This window comes from Aegilops tauschii, chromosome 6 (genome assembly GCF_002575655.3).
Source record: "Aegilops tauschii subsp. strangulata cultivar AL8/78 chromosome 6, Aet v6.0, whole genome shotgun sequence".
Classification (NCBI taxonomy): Eukaryota; Viridiplantae; Streptophyta; class Magnoliopsida; order Poales; family Poaceae; genus Aegilops; species Aegilops tauschii.
The window spans coordinates 491,230,131-491,245,812 of NC_053040.3; the positions used below are offsets into that span (position 1 = coordinate 491,230,131).

Here is a 15,682-nt window from a genome sequence, read left to right on the forward strand (position 1 = left end):
GGTCGAACAGGCGGAGGTGATGTATCTGCGGATACTGAGCCACCTGCACCTGCCGTAATGGACTAATGGTAGCCATTCTCCAGCTGAGCTTCTGCATATTAGTAAGAAGTCCTGTTCCTCTGTATCCGTGTCAAGGGTCATGAACTTCCTGGGTACGTCGACAGGTTCTGTACTCCGTTCTTCAGGATTTTTCTGTCTTCAGTATTTTGGTCTCATGAAAAATGTCATACTAACTGTACATAACCGATCGAATCAGCCCTCGCTTGCCTTCCGTTCCAGCCATAACCCATTGACTGATCGAGCCAAAAATAATCCTACTGCAGTGCATCCTACACCAGTTTTTCATCTCCCCCACTTAGCTTTTCATTATGGTTTTTAATAAACACAAGTGCATATAGGAATCCGAGTAAATAGCAACGGCAATTATTAACAAGTTACAGATCTTTCCCCTTCTTCTCCCTCCTACCTTGATCGGAAACAGTTCTACACCACAATTAAATCCCGCTATTGAAACTGCTCTACAGGTCCATCGTTTTAGCTTTAGGTTCATTATCTCTTTAAAGTGAGCCACGAGAAGGAGCCACCCAGGCTGGTGTACATCGCCCCTAGCTACGTGGAAGCGGTCAGTTTTTCCTGTACACACCTATTTGACTAAAATTTCAAATTGAATTTGTTTTTTGCAAGAATTTGTAACTGCAGGACGCACGTTGATCTTCCCCCAACCTGCACGGCGAATTTGCAGGATAGCCATTGTTACAGACCCAGACAGGATAACTATGCTTTCGTGGACCTATACTTCTCTGCATGTTGTTTCAGGCAGACATTGTTAGAGATCCATCAAAAAATAAATTACTACCATTTTTGTTCTACACATGTTCCCTATGAAAATGCTTTTCGTTGTACGTGGCTTGGAATTCTTTTTGATTTCCTAACTGTTTGATCATATGAATGTTTATGACACATGTAGTTCTTAGTACACAAGCGTAAGCTCCAGATATGGTTGATGGAAGTATGAGGTATGCTCTCCACATTTTCGAAGATAGAAAAGTTCTATGGGCATTAGCTGGAGTGATGTCTTTTTTATTTACAATACATATATCGTTGAATGATGACTTGTGGCTGTATGCCCTTCGTATATTTGATGCATTTACCTACGATTAGTAATGATATTTTGTATTCCTAAATTAGTCTCAAATATACCTTTGCAGGCTATGCATTATGATACAAAAGGGAGATTTGACAAAATTGATATTTTTCAACAGAGAGGTTTCTTCATTGGTTGTGAAAGCTACAATATTTAACACATGTTTTCTTATTTGTGTTTTCAACCAACCAATGTATCCTCAAACAGTCTCTATTCCAAAAACCACCGCACATTCCCATGAAAAAATTACAATTATACTGGATGGATAACAATGGACATAGGCTGGCATCCTCCTGTTCGTGTGTGTCAAATATCTTCAGAATTGTATAGTCACTCGCCTTATTTAATCTTTTCACCTCCAGAGAGGCTATGTTTGTGAGCATGTTTAATCCCAATCTACTATTTATTAGGTCGCCACTCGTTGGTCCACTTTTGCTTGAGTTTATACCGTGAGAAGTTATGAAGCCAAACAGGTTGTTATTCTTAGTCAATGGGGACTGAAAATCTACTCCCATAACTCAAAGGAAAAAAGAGTATAATAAGTCTTTCTTAGTATCAAGGCACTGTTCCATGTTTTGATACTTTGGTACACTACTTTAGTGCAATTCACAGAATTCCTATTGACACTCAAGCATTGGTCATACAATAGGATCAAATGTTGATATCTATACTCTGGCCATACATCCACAAGACACAGTCTACTACTAGTGGAGAAACCGTTCTCTTTGTTGTTACATTGTTTACCTTAGAATTTAAAGTGCTGATTTGCTGTTCTATTAAGTTTTCTATGTTCCTTCTATTGTCAGCAAAGAGACCCCGCAGCAACGCGCGGGGTATCATCTAGTTTTCTATGAAATGATGAAATTGGAAGCCATGCTCCTTAATTCGAAAGAAAATATGTTCCATCATCTCTATGATAGTGAAACCTGATCCTATCTGGGGTCGTATGGGAGCTGGAGCCAGAAGTGGCACTATCGTTGGTCGTCGACGACTCGACTTTAGAAGAAAAAAAATGCCGGCCTAATTACGTTCTTCGTTTCATTCTGCAGTTGTCCCTAGCTAGCCAGTATCTACCAGATGGAGTTGTTTTCCATGGCCATCAACACCCAGAGAAAAATTCCTACCGTATAGTATGTGTGATCCCTAATGAAAGTTGAAGGCCCGTCAGAAAACTGAAACGACAATAGGAACCAAGTATAATCATAATAAGATTATTAGATGCTTTAAAAAATATATCATGCTGCATCTTTCTGTGTGTAAGCGGCCGAGTTCGACGGGTGTGGGCCAGCATAGGTCACCACGACGAATTTGAGCATCAGAGCCGGTCGTTAGACCTTGGACAGCACATGGTGCTTATAAAAATAAACTAGTATTTCTTTAAGCATCGATACTTATTTGTAGAGATCTTAATTAGCCACTCCTCTTATAAAAATAAGCATCGGCTTGGGTTATTTGACTATAAGCACCTCGCACATTATACAAAGGCCTTAGATGCGGGTCTCTAACGACATTGCACAAGCCCATGCCTCGTGACACAGACAGATCCATCCAATCTGAAAATATATATCTCTCACTTCAGCTCCACAGGTACCAAGTGCATCAGTATGTATATAGTTTCTCTACTTGTCTTGTTCTTTCCCCCCGCCAAAAAACACACACACACTAAGGGCTTGCTTCTACAGGCCACAGAGCAACAAAACTGCATCCGCCATGGTTGCTTGGTTGCTTTGAAGTCGGAGCTGCGATGGAGCGAGTCCAGGTGGTGACGATGGCAGACACTCGGCGGTCGTTTGCGGAGGGCACGGTCGGCGCAAGTCCTACATATTTCCCTTCTGTTTCTCGTCGTCGAAGTCGGAGCTGTCGGTTGTTTGCGAGTGTGGCCATCTGTTGGCATGTGCCGTCGTGGATTCTGTTCCATCTCGGTGGCCAGGTTGGCCGATGGGGCCCATGTCATGTGGGTTGTGTTGTATCAGTTTTAGCCCGGTTTTCCATTAATTAACCGGGTAATTCTCTTCTTCTTAATCAATGAAAATGGCAAGTCTTTTGCCTCGTTTCAAAAAAAAAAAACTGCATCCGCCATGAGCTCCTGTGCTCAGTGACCAAGCCTAGGCCACACACGCGTGTCGCCAGAAAGAGGTGTTACATGTCCTCCTCATCAGGCTCATCTCACGTGCCACTTGACCAAGTGCCGGTGAGTGATGCATCGATCTGGAAAAGAACAGCACAAGATACCCCGGTAAGAGTTCACGAAACACGTCGATGCAACAGATGGAAACATATGAGATACCATCTATAACTTCCGAACAATGAGCTTGCGTCGTTAGCATCATCGAAGTCAGCCAGTCAATGGATCATTCAGTTTAGAAAAAACTGGTTGTGATATGTGTTTGGTTTCATTTCACTAGGTGCCCAAAGCAGAAAGATTCCACATACAGTTTGCTGCTGTGCAGGGCAGCAAAAGGGACTGAAAATACCGCGATTCTTATTTGACTCAATCAACAGTGTTCATTTTGTGAGTTCCTGAGGAGCAACCACTCCAAAGAGTAGCATCGTTTTGGGTGTCAAAAAGGTTGTGTTACCCAGCCTATGAAGAACTCCTTTTCGGATCTTGGGCGGGCTCACCTTCTTCTCAATCCAATGGAGGATCCCCATCTTTAGAAAACCTTGAAAGCTCTTCCTCGACTTCCCTCGAGGTGTTCTCTTGAGCTTTCTACAGGCCTTTGGCACGTGCATCCGAGAGCTGCTTAGTGCATCGATCTGTTTATTCAGTTCAATTCAGGATTAGAGAAAGAAGACCAACCACTTTGCAATGTGATAAAACGTCAGGAGATATCAGGAGGTTAACTGGTGAGATTGGAAAAGGTAAATAACCTGTGAAATAACAACTGGTTCCGCATGGGCTTTGAGAGGAATAATTAATCTTCAGTCCTCTTTCTACTCACACCATTGATTACAATCCCCAGGCCTCTTGTCTGTAAGAACAAAAACCAGAAGTCAGCTGAGACAAGTAGCTACAAACAGCTTCCAGTATTTCTTCCATCTTAAATGTTGTAAAGCAGTGGCCTTTGACGTTCGCATTAGCAACCCAACTGCTTCAGGAATTAAAGCAAGATATGGTAGGAACAGAAACAAGATGATAGTCTCATATTTCATCTGAAAACAAACTGACCTTAAGCTCTCACAGATAGGCTTGTCATAAACAGAGAAATAATCTATTTAGCTTTCGTCAAGCTAACTCCCGAAGAGATATTGATTTACAGAGTCCATCTTACATGAGAGACAAGCATGATATTACCTATGTGAACCCTCAAAGAGGCACTTTGGCTGCAGGCAAGTACACCCCAAAGAGTAAGAGGCTGGACAATAAGGCAATAATGCCAAGGGTAAATACATCTGTCACAGTCGACCAAAGCTCATTCAGATGAGTGTAAGGCCGTAAGAAAAATGTGAGAGTCGTTCTTCGTTTGAGCCAGTCAACAAGTCATCGATCAGTTTCAGACTTGATGTAGTGAAAATTAGAAATAAGACGAATTACAGAATGGGAGATAAAATGTAGCTTGGTTATTCATTTTCTTATCCGAATTCCTGGTACACCCTTTAACCCCATCTTGAAGGCGGTTTTCCTAAACAGCGTCGGAGGCTTTTCCATGCCGATAGAGACGCCGAACCTACTAGCCAGGTCAGCGAGCATGACTTTGTCTCTGCTAATATCAGCTATCGAGTTATAGTAACCAAGCCATGCATGGTATGCGGCTTCCTTGATGCTCATGTCAACAATCTTGATCGAATCATCAACCTGCAGTACCAGAAAATTCAGGAAAATAATCAGACGAGAATGTATGCATATAACGCCGAAATACAAAATATGAACAAGTACGCGGAGTCAAACCTTTTGTTTCATCTCCTGGTCAATCTGTGGCACAGGAGCCTTCTGTATTGGAAGATCATGTATCTCCTTCAAGAAATACTCTTCCCATGGCGCAATCAACAGAATTCCTTTCCCGGATTTACCTTCCCTTCCAGTCCTTCCAAGACGATGAATATAATGCTCTCTACCAGGAGGAACACCAGCCTAATACAATCATAATGTGCGGTTAGAGCAGCAATGGTGAAGACAACCATGCAAAGTAATGGCATTCAAGAGATAGCTGCCACTCCTGCAGTTGCTTTAGTCTAGGCAGATAAATGTTCTTGCTCAGAAACTTCCTCAGCTGTATTAACCATCAAAAAGAAAAGAAATTCTACCTGAATCACTAGGGTAACATCTGGATAATTCACTCCACGTGTTGAAACATCTGATGTTACCAGAATCAGGCGATTGGAATCCCGGAACTCTTCAGAAATACGTGTTCTATAAAGCTGGGGCTTTCTTGAATGTATCTCTCTGACATTTAGCTTCAGATCTCGAAGCATTATATACATAAATTCAGTCACCATGGCAGTTGTGCAGAAAACTATCACCTGCATGCAATGGAAAGACATTAGTGATTTAAGAAATTGCAAATTTACCAGCAAATCATACTGCTTGATCAAGCGATGTGGGCAGAGGAGGGAGGACCTTATAGTCCACTTCCTGATCAATATGCTCTCGAAGAAGGCGATGAACCATATGAAAGTGCAGTTCATGTGGTACCACGAGATATTGCTGTTGTACCTAAGCTCAAGAACAGAAGACATTAAGGGATCAATATTCTACCACACAAAAAAAAATCCATAACAGATAAGAGAAGAAAGGCTATTACAGAATCATACTCCCTCTGATCCATATTAACTAAATCAGCAACAATTAATATGGATCGGAGGGAGAAATATTTTACTTTTAGATCAAATTCGTTCAGAAGTGCTGCTTGTGTTATCATACAACGTGACATTTGGTATAAATGTTTATGTGAATGTCGACATCTTTTGCATGACAAACTTCCAATGAAAGCTGAACAACGTGTAAAACTCTAAACAGCTAAATGGGGTCCTTTTCTTAAATAGAATGATGCAATAGAACACCATAGCATCAGCACATCAACTGCCTTATCCAAAAATAAAATAAAAACACATCGACTGCCTACATCTGGTAAGGGAAATGCAAAGTGAGAATGTCAACCGTAACACTCTTTACTTGCAGAAGCCAGAATGAAACAAGTGCTTTGCAGCCACTAATGGAAGATTATTCTGTTTGTCATTGGTGCCAAATATTACTTGAGTAGGAGTAGAAATAGAAACCTTAGTAGGAGTTTCAACAGCCCCCAAGCCCACTGTATCAACAAAAACATGATCCTTGTTTAAAACCATCTGTGAAACCCTTCGAACCTGCCAATAAAGAATGAGAACCATCATTCCCATTTTCAGACCAGTGGGTGTCCATAAAGAAGGTAAACTACAGATTATATGATACAAGAAAGGCACTCATGCTACAGGCTATGCTGACTACATTACCTCTTTTGGAACAGTAGCTGAAAATAGTAGTGTCTGTCTTTGGCGTGGCAAGCTATCAGCAATCTTCTCTATGTCTTTTCGAAAACCCAAATCTAGCAAGTGGTCAGCTTCATCCAACACAAGCAATTTCAATCCCATCAAGCGGACAGAGAATGAAGATCTGTTTTCAATATGATCCAGCAGCCTACCAGGTGTTGCCACTAAAATCTGCAAAGGGAAAACTCCCACCATATATAAGTCTACCCAGCAGTTAGGAGTTTAGACTTGATCTTTAGTAGCTCAGTAAATGCTACAAACCTGGCATGGATCGGACTCTAACCGTCTTTGATCAAGCTTGAATCTAGTGCCACCAATAAGAGACTGAACACCCACTCCATGATGGTACTTCACCAAAACATTCGCCTCAGCTGTAACCTGGACGGCAAGCTCTCTTGTAGGGCATAGAACAAGGGCAAATATTGGAGACACTCGATGATTTGTATGGCTCTTCATGGCATTCAAGACTGATTCAATTGCAGGAAGCTGTTTATCAATTCACTGCTTTTAATAAATTGGTTGAAGGGCAACAAAACCGAAAGGAACAAATCCCAAAGTAACTAACTTCTTGCAAATGAACATTACCAGAAAAGCTACACTTTTGCCGGTTCCAGTTTTAGCCTTGACAAGAACATCTTTACCTGCATTTAGACATTGATGAGTGAGGAGCAATCCCCTGATCGTTGCAAGGTTTCGGTGATAGCATCTTCAGATAGTTCATGCACAGCCAAAATGGTACTACTGGAGTCAAGTGCTAAATACAAACTACTGAAGTCAAGCAACACGTCCCATAATATTACCGCCAAAAGGTTGTGATTCTTTCCCCGTGATTCAGGAAATTCGTTCACGAGGAAAGTGAAATAAGATATAATACCTTCGAGACAAACTGGAAGAGCTGCTTCCTGGACAACAGTTGTCTGTATATATCCAGCATCAGTGAGTGCTTTGACAGTAAGTGGGGAGATGCCACACTCATCGAATCTGAAGATAAAACAAGAACATGACTTGTGATGCCAACTCATCAAATCTAAGGAAAAAAGAAATATCATAACTTGTCGATAAGATGGGCATAATCACTATTGCAGTGTAGGATGGAGTGTGATTTGAAGAAGTTAATTCACCGATCATTCATTAATCTTGAGTTAGAAGGCATGTAAAAAAGCAGGATGTGCTACAAACATTATGTCTATCATTTGCATTGCGGGTGGCCAATTCTTGTTTATAGACCAGTGCCTGACTAACAAAAAGAAACTTCATAAGGGGGCAACTTCGGTGACTCATACATCAAGAGCCACACATGTCAAGTCTTCTTAGTTGATTTTTCCTAATTCAACCATGCAGACACTACTTCTGACAAAGTTAGCAGGCCACACAACAAATGAGGCAATCGGTTACGAGGAAAATAAACAACATCAGAGATAATGGTGAGAGTGTAACCTTTTATTGGTAAACACAGATTCACCCCTTGACTCGTACCGCCTCCTCTCAGCACCCAGCACCTCCCTGTTTCTTATCTCCTCTCGCAGCTCTTGGATTCTACCAGTGATATCATCATCGCTTTCCTCCTCGTAGGACTTGAGCGGTCTCCTATCTCTCTTCATATCACAGTTCCTCAGAGCAGCAGTGCTCCATTTCCTCCTGATGGCGCTCGTCTCCCCCGGTTCATCATCTTCCGACTCATCTTCCCTCGAAGCCACGAATTTTGCCAACCTCAGATCCCTAGCAGCCGGCATAACCTCCTCATCCTCGTCCGATGAATCCGGCCTCCATTTCTGGCCAAACCGCCGTGGGGCTGCTACAGAGTACAACCTCTCCTGAGTATAAAACAGAGCCAACGGTGTCGCATTCCTGCCATCTCCAGCCTCGGCGAGCTGTCTAGCAACCAACGGCATCAGCACAGCACCCGATTCCCGGCACGGCGAGCATGGAGGCATCATCGAGTAGCATCTCTTCGGACCGAAGAAGCCGAAGGACGCCTCCTTCCTCTGCGAAGGCGTGCCGGAGCCCGGGCTCCATTGCCACCACCAGGGAGCGGCTGTCCCGTACCCTCTCCTCTGGTTGAACGCGGCGGGCAATCGCTGCTCATTTCCGGCTCCCCTTCCCGCTGTCGGCTCCCCAGAATCCAGCTCCTCCCAGTCCTTCCAGTCCCCTCCTCCCCGGGGCGGCTTCAGCTTCTCCCCGGACTCCACCTGCTTCCAGTCGACCATCCGGGCGCCAGACGGCAGGCTCCTCGCTGGCTGCTGCTGATGCGGGGGGAGCCGCGCGCGGCGTAGCGGGCCGTCGTCGTCGTTCCAGAGGTCCTCGGCGCCGGGGCGGAGGAAGCGGTCGGCGAGGGCGCGGATGTGGGCGCGCGAGGAGGTGGGGCCGGCATGGTCGGCGGGGGAGGCGGGGGCGCCGGGGAGGTGGGAGGCGCGGATCTCGGAGCGGAGGCGGGCGAGGTAGAGCTGCTTCTCATGGCGGAGCAGGCCCCGCTCCTTCCCCCGCGCCAGCTTCTCGTGCATCCGCTTGTGCTGCCACTTGGACAGCCCCCCAGGGAACGTCCGCGGCCCGCCCCCCATCTCTGGTTCTTCTCCGGCGACGAGCAGTGGCGGAGCTAGCAATTAATTTACAACAGGGTGATCCACCTAAAAAAAATCGACAACAAATATGACATGTAAACATTGTAATTAATTGCAAATACCACATAGAAATAGATTAACATGGTCTTACAAACACACTAGAATTCTCATTCAAGTCTCAGCTTTGCATAAAAGAAGCCTGCATTTCTTCAATAATTCTGCAATAAGAATTTACCGTTCATCAATCAGTGGCACAATTGAACAGAAATGATGCCCTAAGTTAACCGGTTCATGTTCATGCATTGTAGTGGACCGTGCGCAGCACAAGGAATCAGCAAGCAGTGAAGCTAACCCTAAATCGAAAATTGGGGGATTGAAAAATGGTACCTCAGATCAGGCTGAGCCGAGTGCCGGAGTGCAGACTGGGCGGTGGGTGGCTGCCGCCGGCTTGCAGGGCCGCGGCAGGGCAGCAGGGTCACGGCCGGGGTAGGCCGAGGGCGCGACGGAGAGGCAGGTGCGGAGGAGCCTCCTGGGAGGATGGGCCGCCGGCGACGAGCAAGGGCGGCGAGGCGGGCAAAGGCGGGGACGGGGCGGCCGGCGGCGGTGCGTCGGGCAGGGTGTGTAGGGTTTAGAGTTGACGGCCGAAGGTTTTTACTGATGGTGTAGATGAGCAGAAAGGTTTCCGCCTTCGAACAAGTTGATGACGCCTCCGCATTCAGGTCGCGGAGTCCAGCGCTCTGCGCGGGCCAGCGGGACGAGCGGTGGCTGACAGGCGGGGCCCACCCCCACCCCACCCCGCTCCTCGCCAGCTGCTGACTTCGCTTCCCTCGCTGGCCGTCGGCGGTTGGCAGATCGGAGATGGAGGGGGAGAGGGGGCGGGTGCTGGTGGTGGGCGGGAGCGGCTACCTCGGCCAGCACCTCCTCGCCGCGCTCGCCGCCGGGGGCGACGGCGGCGTCGACGTGGCCTTCACCCACCGCCGCGGGGCGGCGCCGCGGCCGCTGCTCGACGCGCTCCCAGGCGTCCGCGCCTTCCGCGCCGACCTCCGCTCCGGCGACGGGCTCGAGGCCGTATCCGCGTCCTTCGGCCAGGTACCTGCATCCCCCTCCCCATTCCGCGAGCGCCCCATTCCGTCCTGGTTAGCGCCGCCGTGCGTGCTGTCTGGCCGTGAATGGCATTTCGCCCAACACCTTTTCCGCCAAGCTGCAGCCGGCCGGCACTGCGAGTGCTTGCTCACTTGGTTTCTCAACACGTTGGTCAGTGTGCGTGCGTGCACGGTGCCAAAGTCTGTAGAAACGTTGCCTTTAGGTTGTCAGTTACCATGAATGCCAAAATAGTCAGTACTGTACCATGGATGCCAAAGTCAGTTACCAATTTACCATGAATTCTGTCCTTGCTAAGTCTGTACTAGTTGGCTATTTTGTGTAGCTGAGAGAAACGGTTTGACTGTGATGCACGATTGAAATTTGTACAAGTTCGCCTGAATTTTCAGGGGAGTAAAGTAAACCGCGCATTCAGAATGCCAAGAACATGGCTTCTTGCAGTGCCAGCTACGGTGCCATTGTGAATCTTCCACGGTGGATTTCTCTGCCAACAGTGGTTCATTCTTACATGCCCGCACCGCTTAGTACTCAACCACATCAGAGCGTAATATCCGGACATCATTTCTGTGCTCGCATAATTTTTCACTGTTTCTTTCATGCTTGAATGCAGTGTATTCATTGTAAAGTCAGTGTTGCGACACTTTTGGACTATCCAGTTGGGCAGAATCCACAACTGAACCTTGTGCATTACCGATCTCCTGTTCTTTCCGTACATGAGTTCGTAAAATTCTATTGTTGTCCTCTAACTGAGAGTGTAATGCTTGTCCTGTTCAGCCACATGTGATTGTGAACTGTGCTGCAATCTCGGTTCCCCGGGCGTGCGAAACGGACCCAGCTGCTGCCATGGCTACTAATGTGCCTTCTTCACTTGTCGATTGGTCACTGAGCTTCGGGAATGACAAGACTCTTTTGATTCATCTCTCCACAGATCAAGGTAGAGCACTCTTGTGAATTGATGTGTGATACATTCGTACTGTTATATTTGGCATCCACCGTTTGCCCGAATTTACAAGCAAGCATGCGTCCACTTGCATTTATATTTGTTGGTAATTAGCACTACTACTTGACCTACTTTAGGTTTACTTTATCATCTTGGTGAGCTTAATGCCAAGGGCAAATGAAGAGCTTACCAAAGTTATACCTTGCTGATTGCCTGATCCGTAGTACTATAGAACTGTATAAAGGGAAGCCTGGTGCACGTAGTATGTAACTATATATTTACGTTATTTTTTACTAAGATGCCATCTTCTGTGCCAACTCCAAACCTAATCTAGAACTCATGTGCAACAGTTTATCAGGGGGTGAAATCCTTCTACAAAGAGGAGGATGAGACACTGCCCGTGAACATGTATGGCAAATCAAAAGTTGCTGCAGAGAAGTTCATTACTGAGAAATGCTCAAACTATGCAATCTTGAGAAGCAGCATCATTTACGGGCCACAAACAATCTCTCCTATTGAAAAATCGCTCCCTATCCAGGTAAGATAACCAACCGCTCCAAAGCATTGTTGCTAAATTTAAAACAAAATAAAATTGTTTGACTGCACAACCCTTGCAGAATATAGTATCTAATTAGAAACTGCGTGCCTCTTTGGTTGCAGTGGATGAACGCTGTCCTTTCACAAGGCCAGCAAGTTGATTTTTTTAATGATGAGTACCGCTGCCCAGTTTATGTAAAAGATATGGTGGATGTAATATTGTCTTTGACAAAAAGTTGGTTATCAGGTATGAAAAAGGTGAATTCAATGTGATTTTATGGAGTGCAGTCATTAGGAATGCTCCTTGTACATGGCGTAATGGTTAACTATATGAAATCTGCTCTTTCTAGAATGCACTCCATTTTTCATTTAATAACTTCAATATTGTTCTCTGCATCTTAAGTGGTTTTATTCTTTATTATTCGTTTATCAGTTGCACTGACACTAAAGTACATATTGCAGATGGCAAAAAAGTTCAGTTACTTCTGAATGTCGGTGGACCAGATAGGGTTTCAAGACTGCAGATGGCTGAGTCTGTTGCTGAAGTTCGTGGATATAGCAAGTCGATGATCAAATCTGTGCCTGCATCATCGGTATGAACTCTACCTCTGCTCATGTGAACTGTTTTCAGTGATAGTCGTAGTTCACAATGCACTATAGTACAGTCACGAACTTTACAGGTTGAATTAATTTTGCAGTTGTGCTAGCTTCTTTGCTCTTCCTTTATGTCTTAGGTTTCCAGCCTGTCTACCTGAAATGAGTTCATTTCAAGCATCGTGTAGTCATATGACCCTTTATCAGTGGCTAATGGCCCCATCCATTTATTATTATCCAGGTTAACCGGGGTGTAGCTTCACCGTCAGACATATCCATGGATATCACCAGGCTAACTCAGACGCTTGGTATCCAGCCGATTACATTCCTGGATGGAGTCAGAGCTACACTTGACGCAGAAGCCAGTACATGATATTCATAAATTGTTTGTTCAAGTTCCTCCACAAAATATCGAAGTGTGACAATTTCTGGATGGAGTCAGAGCTACACTTGACGCAGAAGCCAGTACATGATATTCATAAATTGTTTGTTCAAGTTCCTCCACAAAATATTGAAGTGTGACACAAAGAACCCCCTTTCTTTTACCTGACAAAGAACCCGTACTAGTTTGCCGAAATTGCAGCAGCGGTAGATTCTGTTGGATCTGTATGCGTGAAAGATGTAACTTTGCTACCATCGAACAACTTGCCCTTGGTTTTACTGTCTGTACCATTCTGAATAAAAATGGCATCCATGTGTGTTCTTCAGAAGTCTGTACTTCTGGTCTGCGACATATACCGTTACCATATATCACCGATGAAGAATCTTTTCACTCCGATGAATGATACTCTGTTTGATAATTTTAAGTAGGATATCTTACTGACCAAGTTAGGTTGGCCGAAATTTTGTTCCTCTGGAGGATATCTTACTGACCCTGTTCTGTGTGAATGGTAATTTTTTTTGCAGTCTCGGTGAGTCACTCTGTTTTGCATATATAAATTAAACTGAACAGAAGTGCAGGTTCTTGGTGTGCAAGTCTGTCAATCAAACCCAAGCAGACACTGGATGCGGGATTCACGCGGCCACGAGGGGAGACCGTGAGGCAGTAGCCTTGTGGCAGAAGCAACATGATTTGACTCATGCCCTTGTCTTGCAGAGTGGCCTGGGGACAAAGGTAAACTAGTACTGCTGCTGCTCCAGTGCTAATCAAGCATTGAAAGTCATATAGAGTAGCTATGAATTTAAGGAATGCCCTGTTACTGAAGGCTGTAGCATGAGTGTTATCCCTAATCCCTGTTGCTTTTGACCACACTGCAGGGGAACACAGATGGCAGGGGTCCCACCTCCAAGGTAACACTCATGTGCTCCTGCGATGCTAGATCCATATGTATCACTCATTCATATGAAGCAAAAAAAAAAGCATGCCAGTTAGTGAATGTCTGCATTCTTATGCTTTGCAACTATGCTAATCATGCCAGATTAGCCTGCCTGCCCCTGTGGCAATCTGTGTGAGTCAGCTCATGGGCGTTCATTCACTGTCAACACCGAGCAGCGAGCACCACTGGATGCCCTCTCCACAGGTAAGCATGCATGCATATCAGTACTAACTCAGTGTATCGCTCGTACGACTCCATCAATTCTCCAGCTAGAGCAGCATTAAGTGGGAGGGCAAACATTGCTCTTCAGCAGTGGTCTGGTTGCTTGATTTTGAATCGCTGCCAGATCTGCTTGCAGTGAGCGGGCAGCATTGATGAACCAGGGCACTCACACAGTTAAAACTCACTGGCGCCGACACACATCAATTAACAATTTAGTAAACATGTCCATCGCAAAATCTATCAAGCAGTAGTACTACTGTCAGTGAGATTTGTGATCTAGTGGCAGTGAGATTTGTGATCTAGTAGTAAAATCTATCAAGCAGTAGCACTACTGTCGGTGAGATTTGTGATGGTAATTTAGCCAGGGTGGTTGGCTGGGAGCTTAGAATCTGTCAGACTTGCCAAAAGTGCTAAGCTGGCAAGGAAGACGCGTGTAGACTGCAAGATTTGTGCAAGGAAAATGACCGCCTTTACCTCTTCATTAACGCTGCTGGATGCTTCCTAAACTTGGAGACTGCGCTTTGCATGATTTGTTTATTTAATCGAGGGAAGGGGGGACTGTGCTTTACATTGACATTTGTGTCTTGTTCGATCCAGCCTTGCACTATTTAGATTTAGATTACTGGGCACCTACCCTGTTTGTGTCTGGATTCCCACCAGGTGTGGGGCCTACGCTGTTGGGGAATCTACTGCTGCTGCTAATTAATCTTGAGCTACCACCATGCATGCACTGAAAGTCTAATGGTAGGGGACATTTCCTTTCACCCTATTAGATAGATAGATGAACAGATAACTTGTGTCTATAACCTAAGGCATGGGGTTCCTGCTAATTAATCAACTAAGCTTGAGCCTTGAGCTACTGCCATGCTCTGAAAGTCTAATGAAGGGTAGGAGACATCTCCATTCACCTCACAGTCAACTTGTGCCTATGACCAAAGGCATGGGGTTCCTGTTGACAGGGCCATTGGTTCCCTTTGGTTGCTTGCCTGGGCAGGCTAACATGATGGCATGGAGGACTTGCTGCCACAAGCAGCCAAGGTTGTCAATGGCCCCTGCTCAGCCCAGCCATTTTTCTATGCACCATGAGTTTCATGTACATATCTTTTCTTTCTATATATATGTAGTTTATGTAGCCTAAAGTGCACTGCTTTTCCTCACGGAAACCTTGCTAGCACCTGCTCCCCTTTCTAGATCACCAAGTCCATGGACGGGACACTTGGAAGATACTAAAGAGAGATATCCCATATCTGGTCAGTAGGATTAGCCATGCCCATGCATGCTTTTCTCCTAACCATGGCAGGCAGGTCCCATGCCCAGGCTCTGGTCTCCATATCCAAGAAATTCAGGAAACATGGATTTTCTTTGCTGGGGGAATCGGTGGGGCCCACATGCCAAACTTTTAGTGAACCGAACACATTACCATACCATGTAGTCAGAGTCAGTGGAGTACTACTACTACTATAGGCCATATATAGGATGGAGGATGGAGGATCACTCAGTGTCTATTTCTTGTTACCTGTGTCTCCTCTTATTAGTGGCCTCTCTCCCCCAGCTAAATCCATATTAATACCCTCCTCCTCCCCTGCTCCTCTCTCTCTCCCTCTCTCATGCCATGAGGAGATCCTCCCAGCAGCACTCCTTGCTCCCCTGCATCCTCCTCCTCATGCTCCTCGCCATGTCACACCAGCCGAGCTCGAGCCATGGCTTGAGAACGCTGAGGGAGGAAGAAGAAGCGGTCGGTGAGCTCATCAAAGGCCAGCATGAGCTTCCCCCGACCATCTCCCCTACTCAAGAAGCAGGCGGC

The 15,682-nt window shown here is 45.6% G+C and overlaps 2 protein-coding genes across 3 annotated transcripts; one reads left to right on the forward strand and one right to left on the reverse strand.

Annotated features, from left to right (window-relative positions):
* Positions 1-4,580: 4,580 nt before the first annotated feature.
* LOC109785966 (DEAD-box ATP-dependent RNA helicase 48) lies at positions 4,581-9,821 on the reverse strand. 2 transcript variants are annotated; one of them, XM_020344551.3, is made up of 12 exons: positions 9,556-9,805; positions 9,320-9,386; positions 8,048-9,234; positions 7,485-7,591; positions 7,196-7,251; positions 6,872-7,096; positions 6,575-6,781; positions 6,362-6,448; positions 5,703-5,798; positions 5,390-5,605; positions 5,034-5,216; positions 4,581-4,940 (listed from the first exon to the last, which is right to left on the reverse strand). In XM_020344551.3, exons 3-12 carry the CDS (start codon positions 9,166-9,168, stop codon positions 4,710-4,712), a joined length of 2,529 nt encoding a protein of 842 aa, XP_020200140.1. In that variant the 5' UTR covers positions 9,169-9,234; positions 9,320-9,386; positions 9,556-9,805; the 3' UTR covers positions 4,581-4,709. The 2 variants fall into 2 exon arrangements, with proteins under 2 accessions (XP_020200140.1, XP_020200141.1); XM_020344552.4 differs by lacking the exon at positions 9,320-9,386 and having other exon boundaries at positions 9,556-9,821.
* A 205-nt stretch (positions 9,822-10,026) lies between these two features.
* LOC109785967 (uncharacterized) lies at positions 10,027-13,122 on the forward strand. Its single transcript, XM_020344554.4, has 6 exons — positions 10,027-10,257; positions 11,044-11,203; positions 11,560-11,747; positions 11,870-11,993; positions 12,209-12,339; positions 12,582-13,122. The coding sequence occupies exons 1-6, from the start codon at positions 10,027-10,029 to the stop codon at positions 12,711-12,713; spliced, it is 966 nt and encodes a 321-aa protein (XP_020200143.1). The 3' UTR covers positions 12,714-13,122.
* Positions 13,123-15,682: the final 2,560 nt, after the last annotated feature.

Bases quoted from the DNA above. Each gene is read 5' to 3' on its own strand.
- LOC109785966 (XM_020344552.4), bottom strand. From the start codon at position 9,168: ATGGGGGGCGGGCCGCGGACGTTCCCTGGGGGGCTGTCCAAGTGGCAG. The intron at 7,097-7,195 runs GTAATGTTCATT...ATTGATAAACAG, and splicing joins GCAAAAGTGTAGCTTTTCTG to CTTCCTGCAATTGAATCAGT. The intron at 5,217-5,389 runs GTAGAATTTCTT...TGATTGTATTAG, and splicing joins ATGTTACCCTAGTGATTCAG to GCTGGTGTTCCTCCTGGTAG.
- LOC109785967 (XM_020344554.4), top strand. From the start codon at position 10,027: ATGGAGGGGGAGAGGGGGCGGGTGCTGGTGGTGGGCGGGAGCGGCTAC. The intron at 11,748-11,869 runs GTAAGATAACCA...CTTTGGTTGCAG, and splicing joins AAAAATCGCTCCCTATCCAG to TGGATGAACGCTGTCCTTTC. The intron at 11,994-12,208 runs GTATGAAAAAGG...TACATATTGCAG, and splicing joins GACAAAAAGTTGGTTATCAG to ATGGCAAAAAAGTTCAGTTA.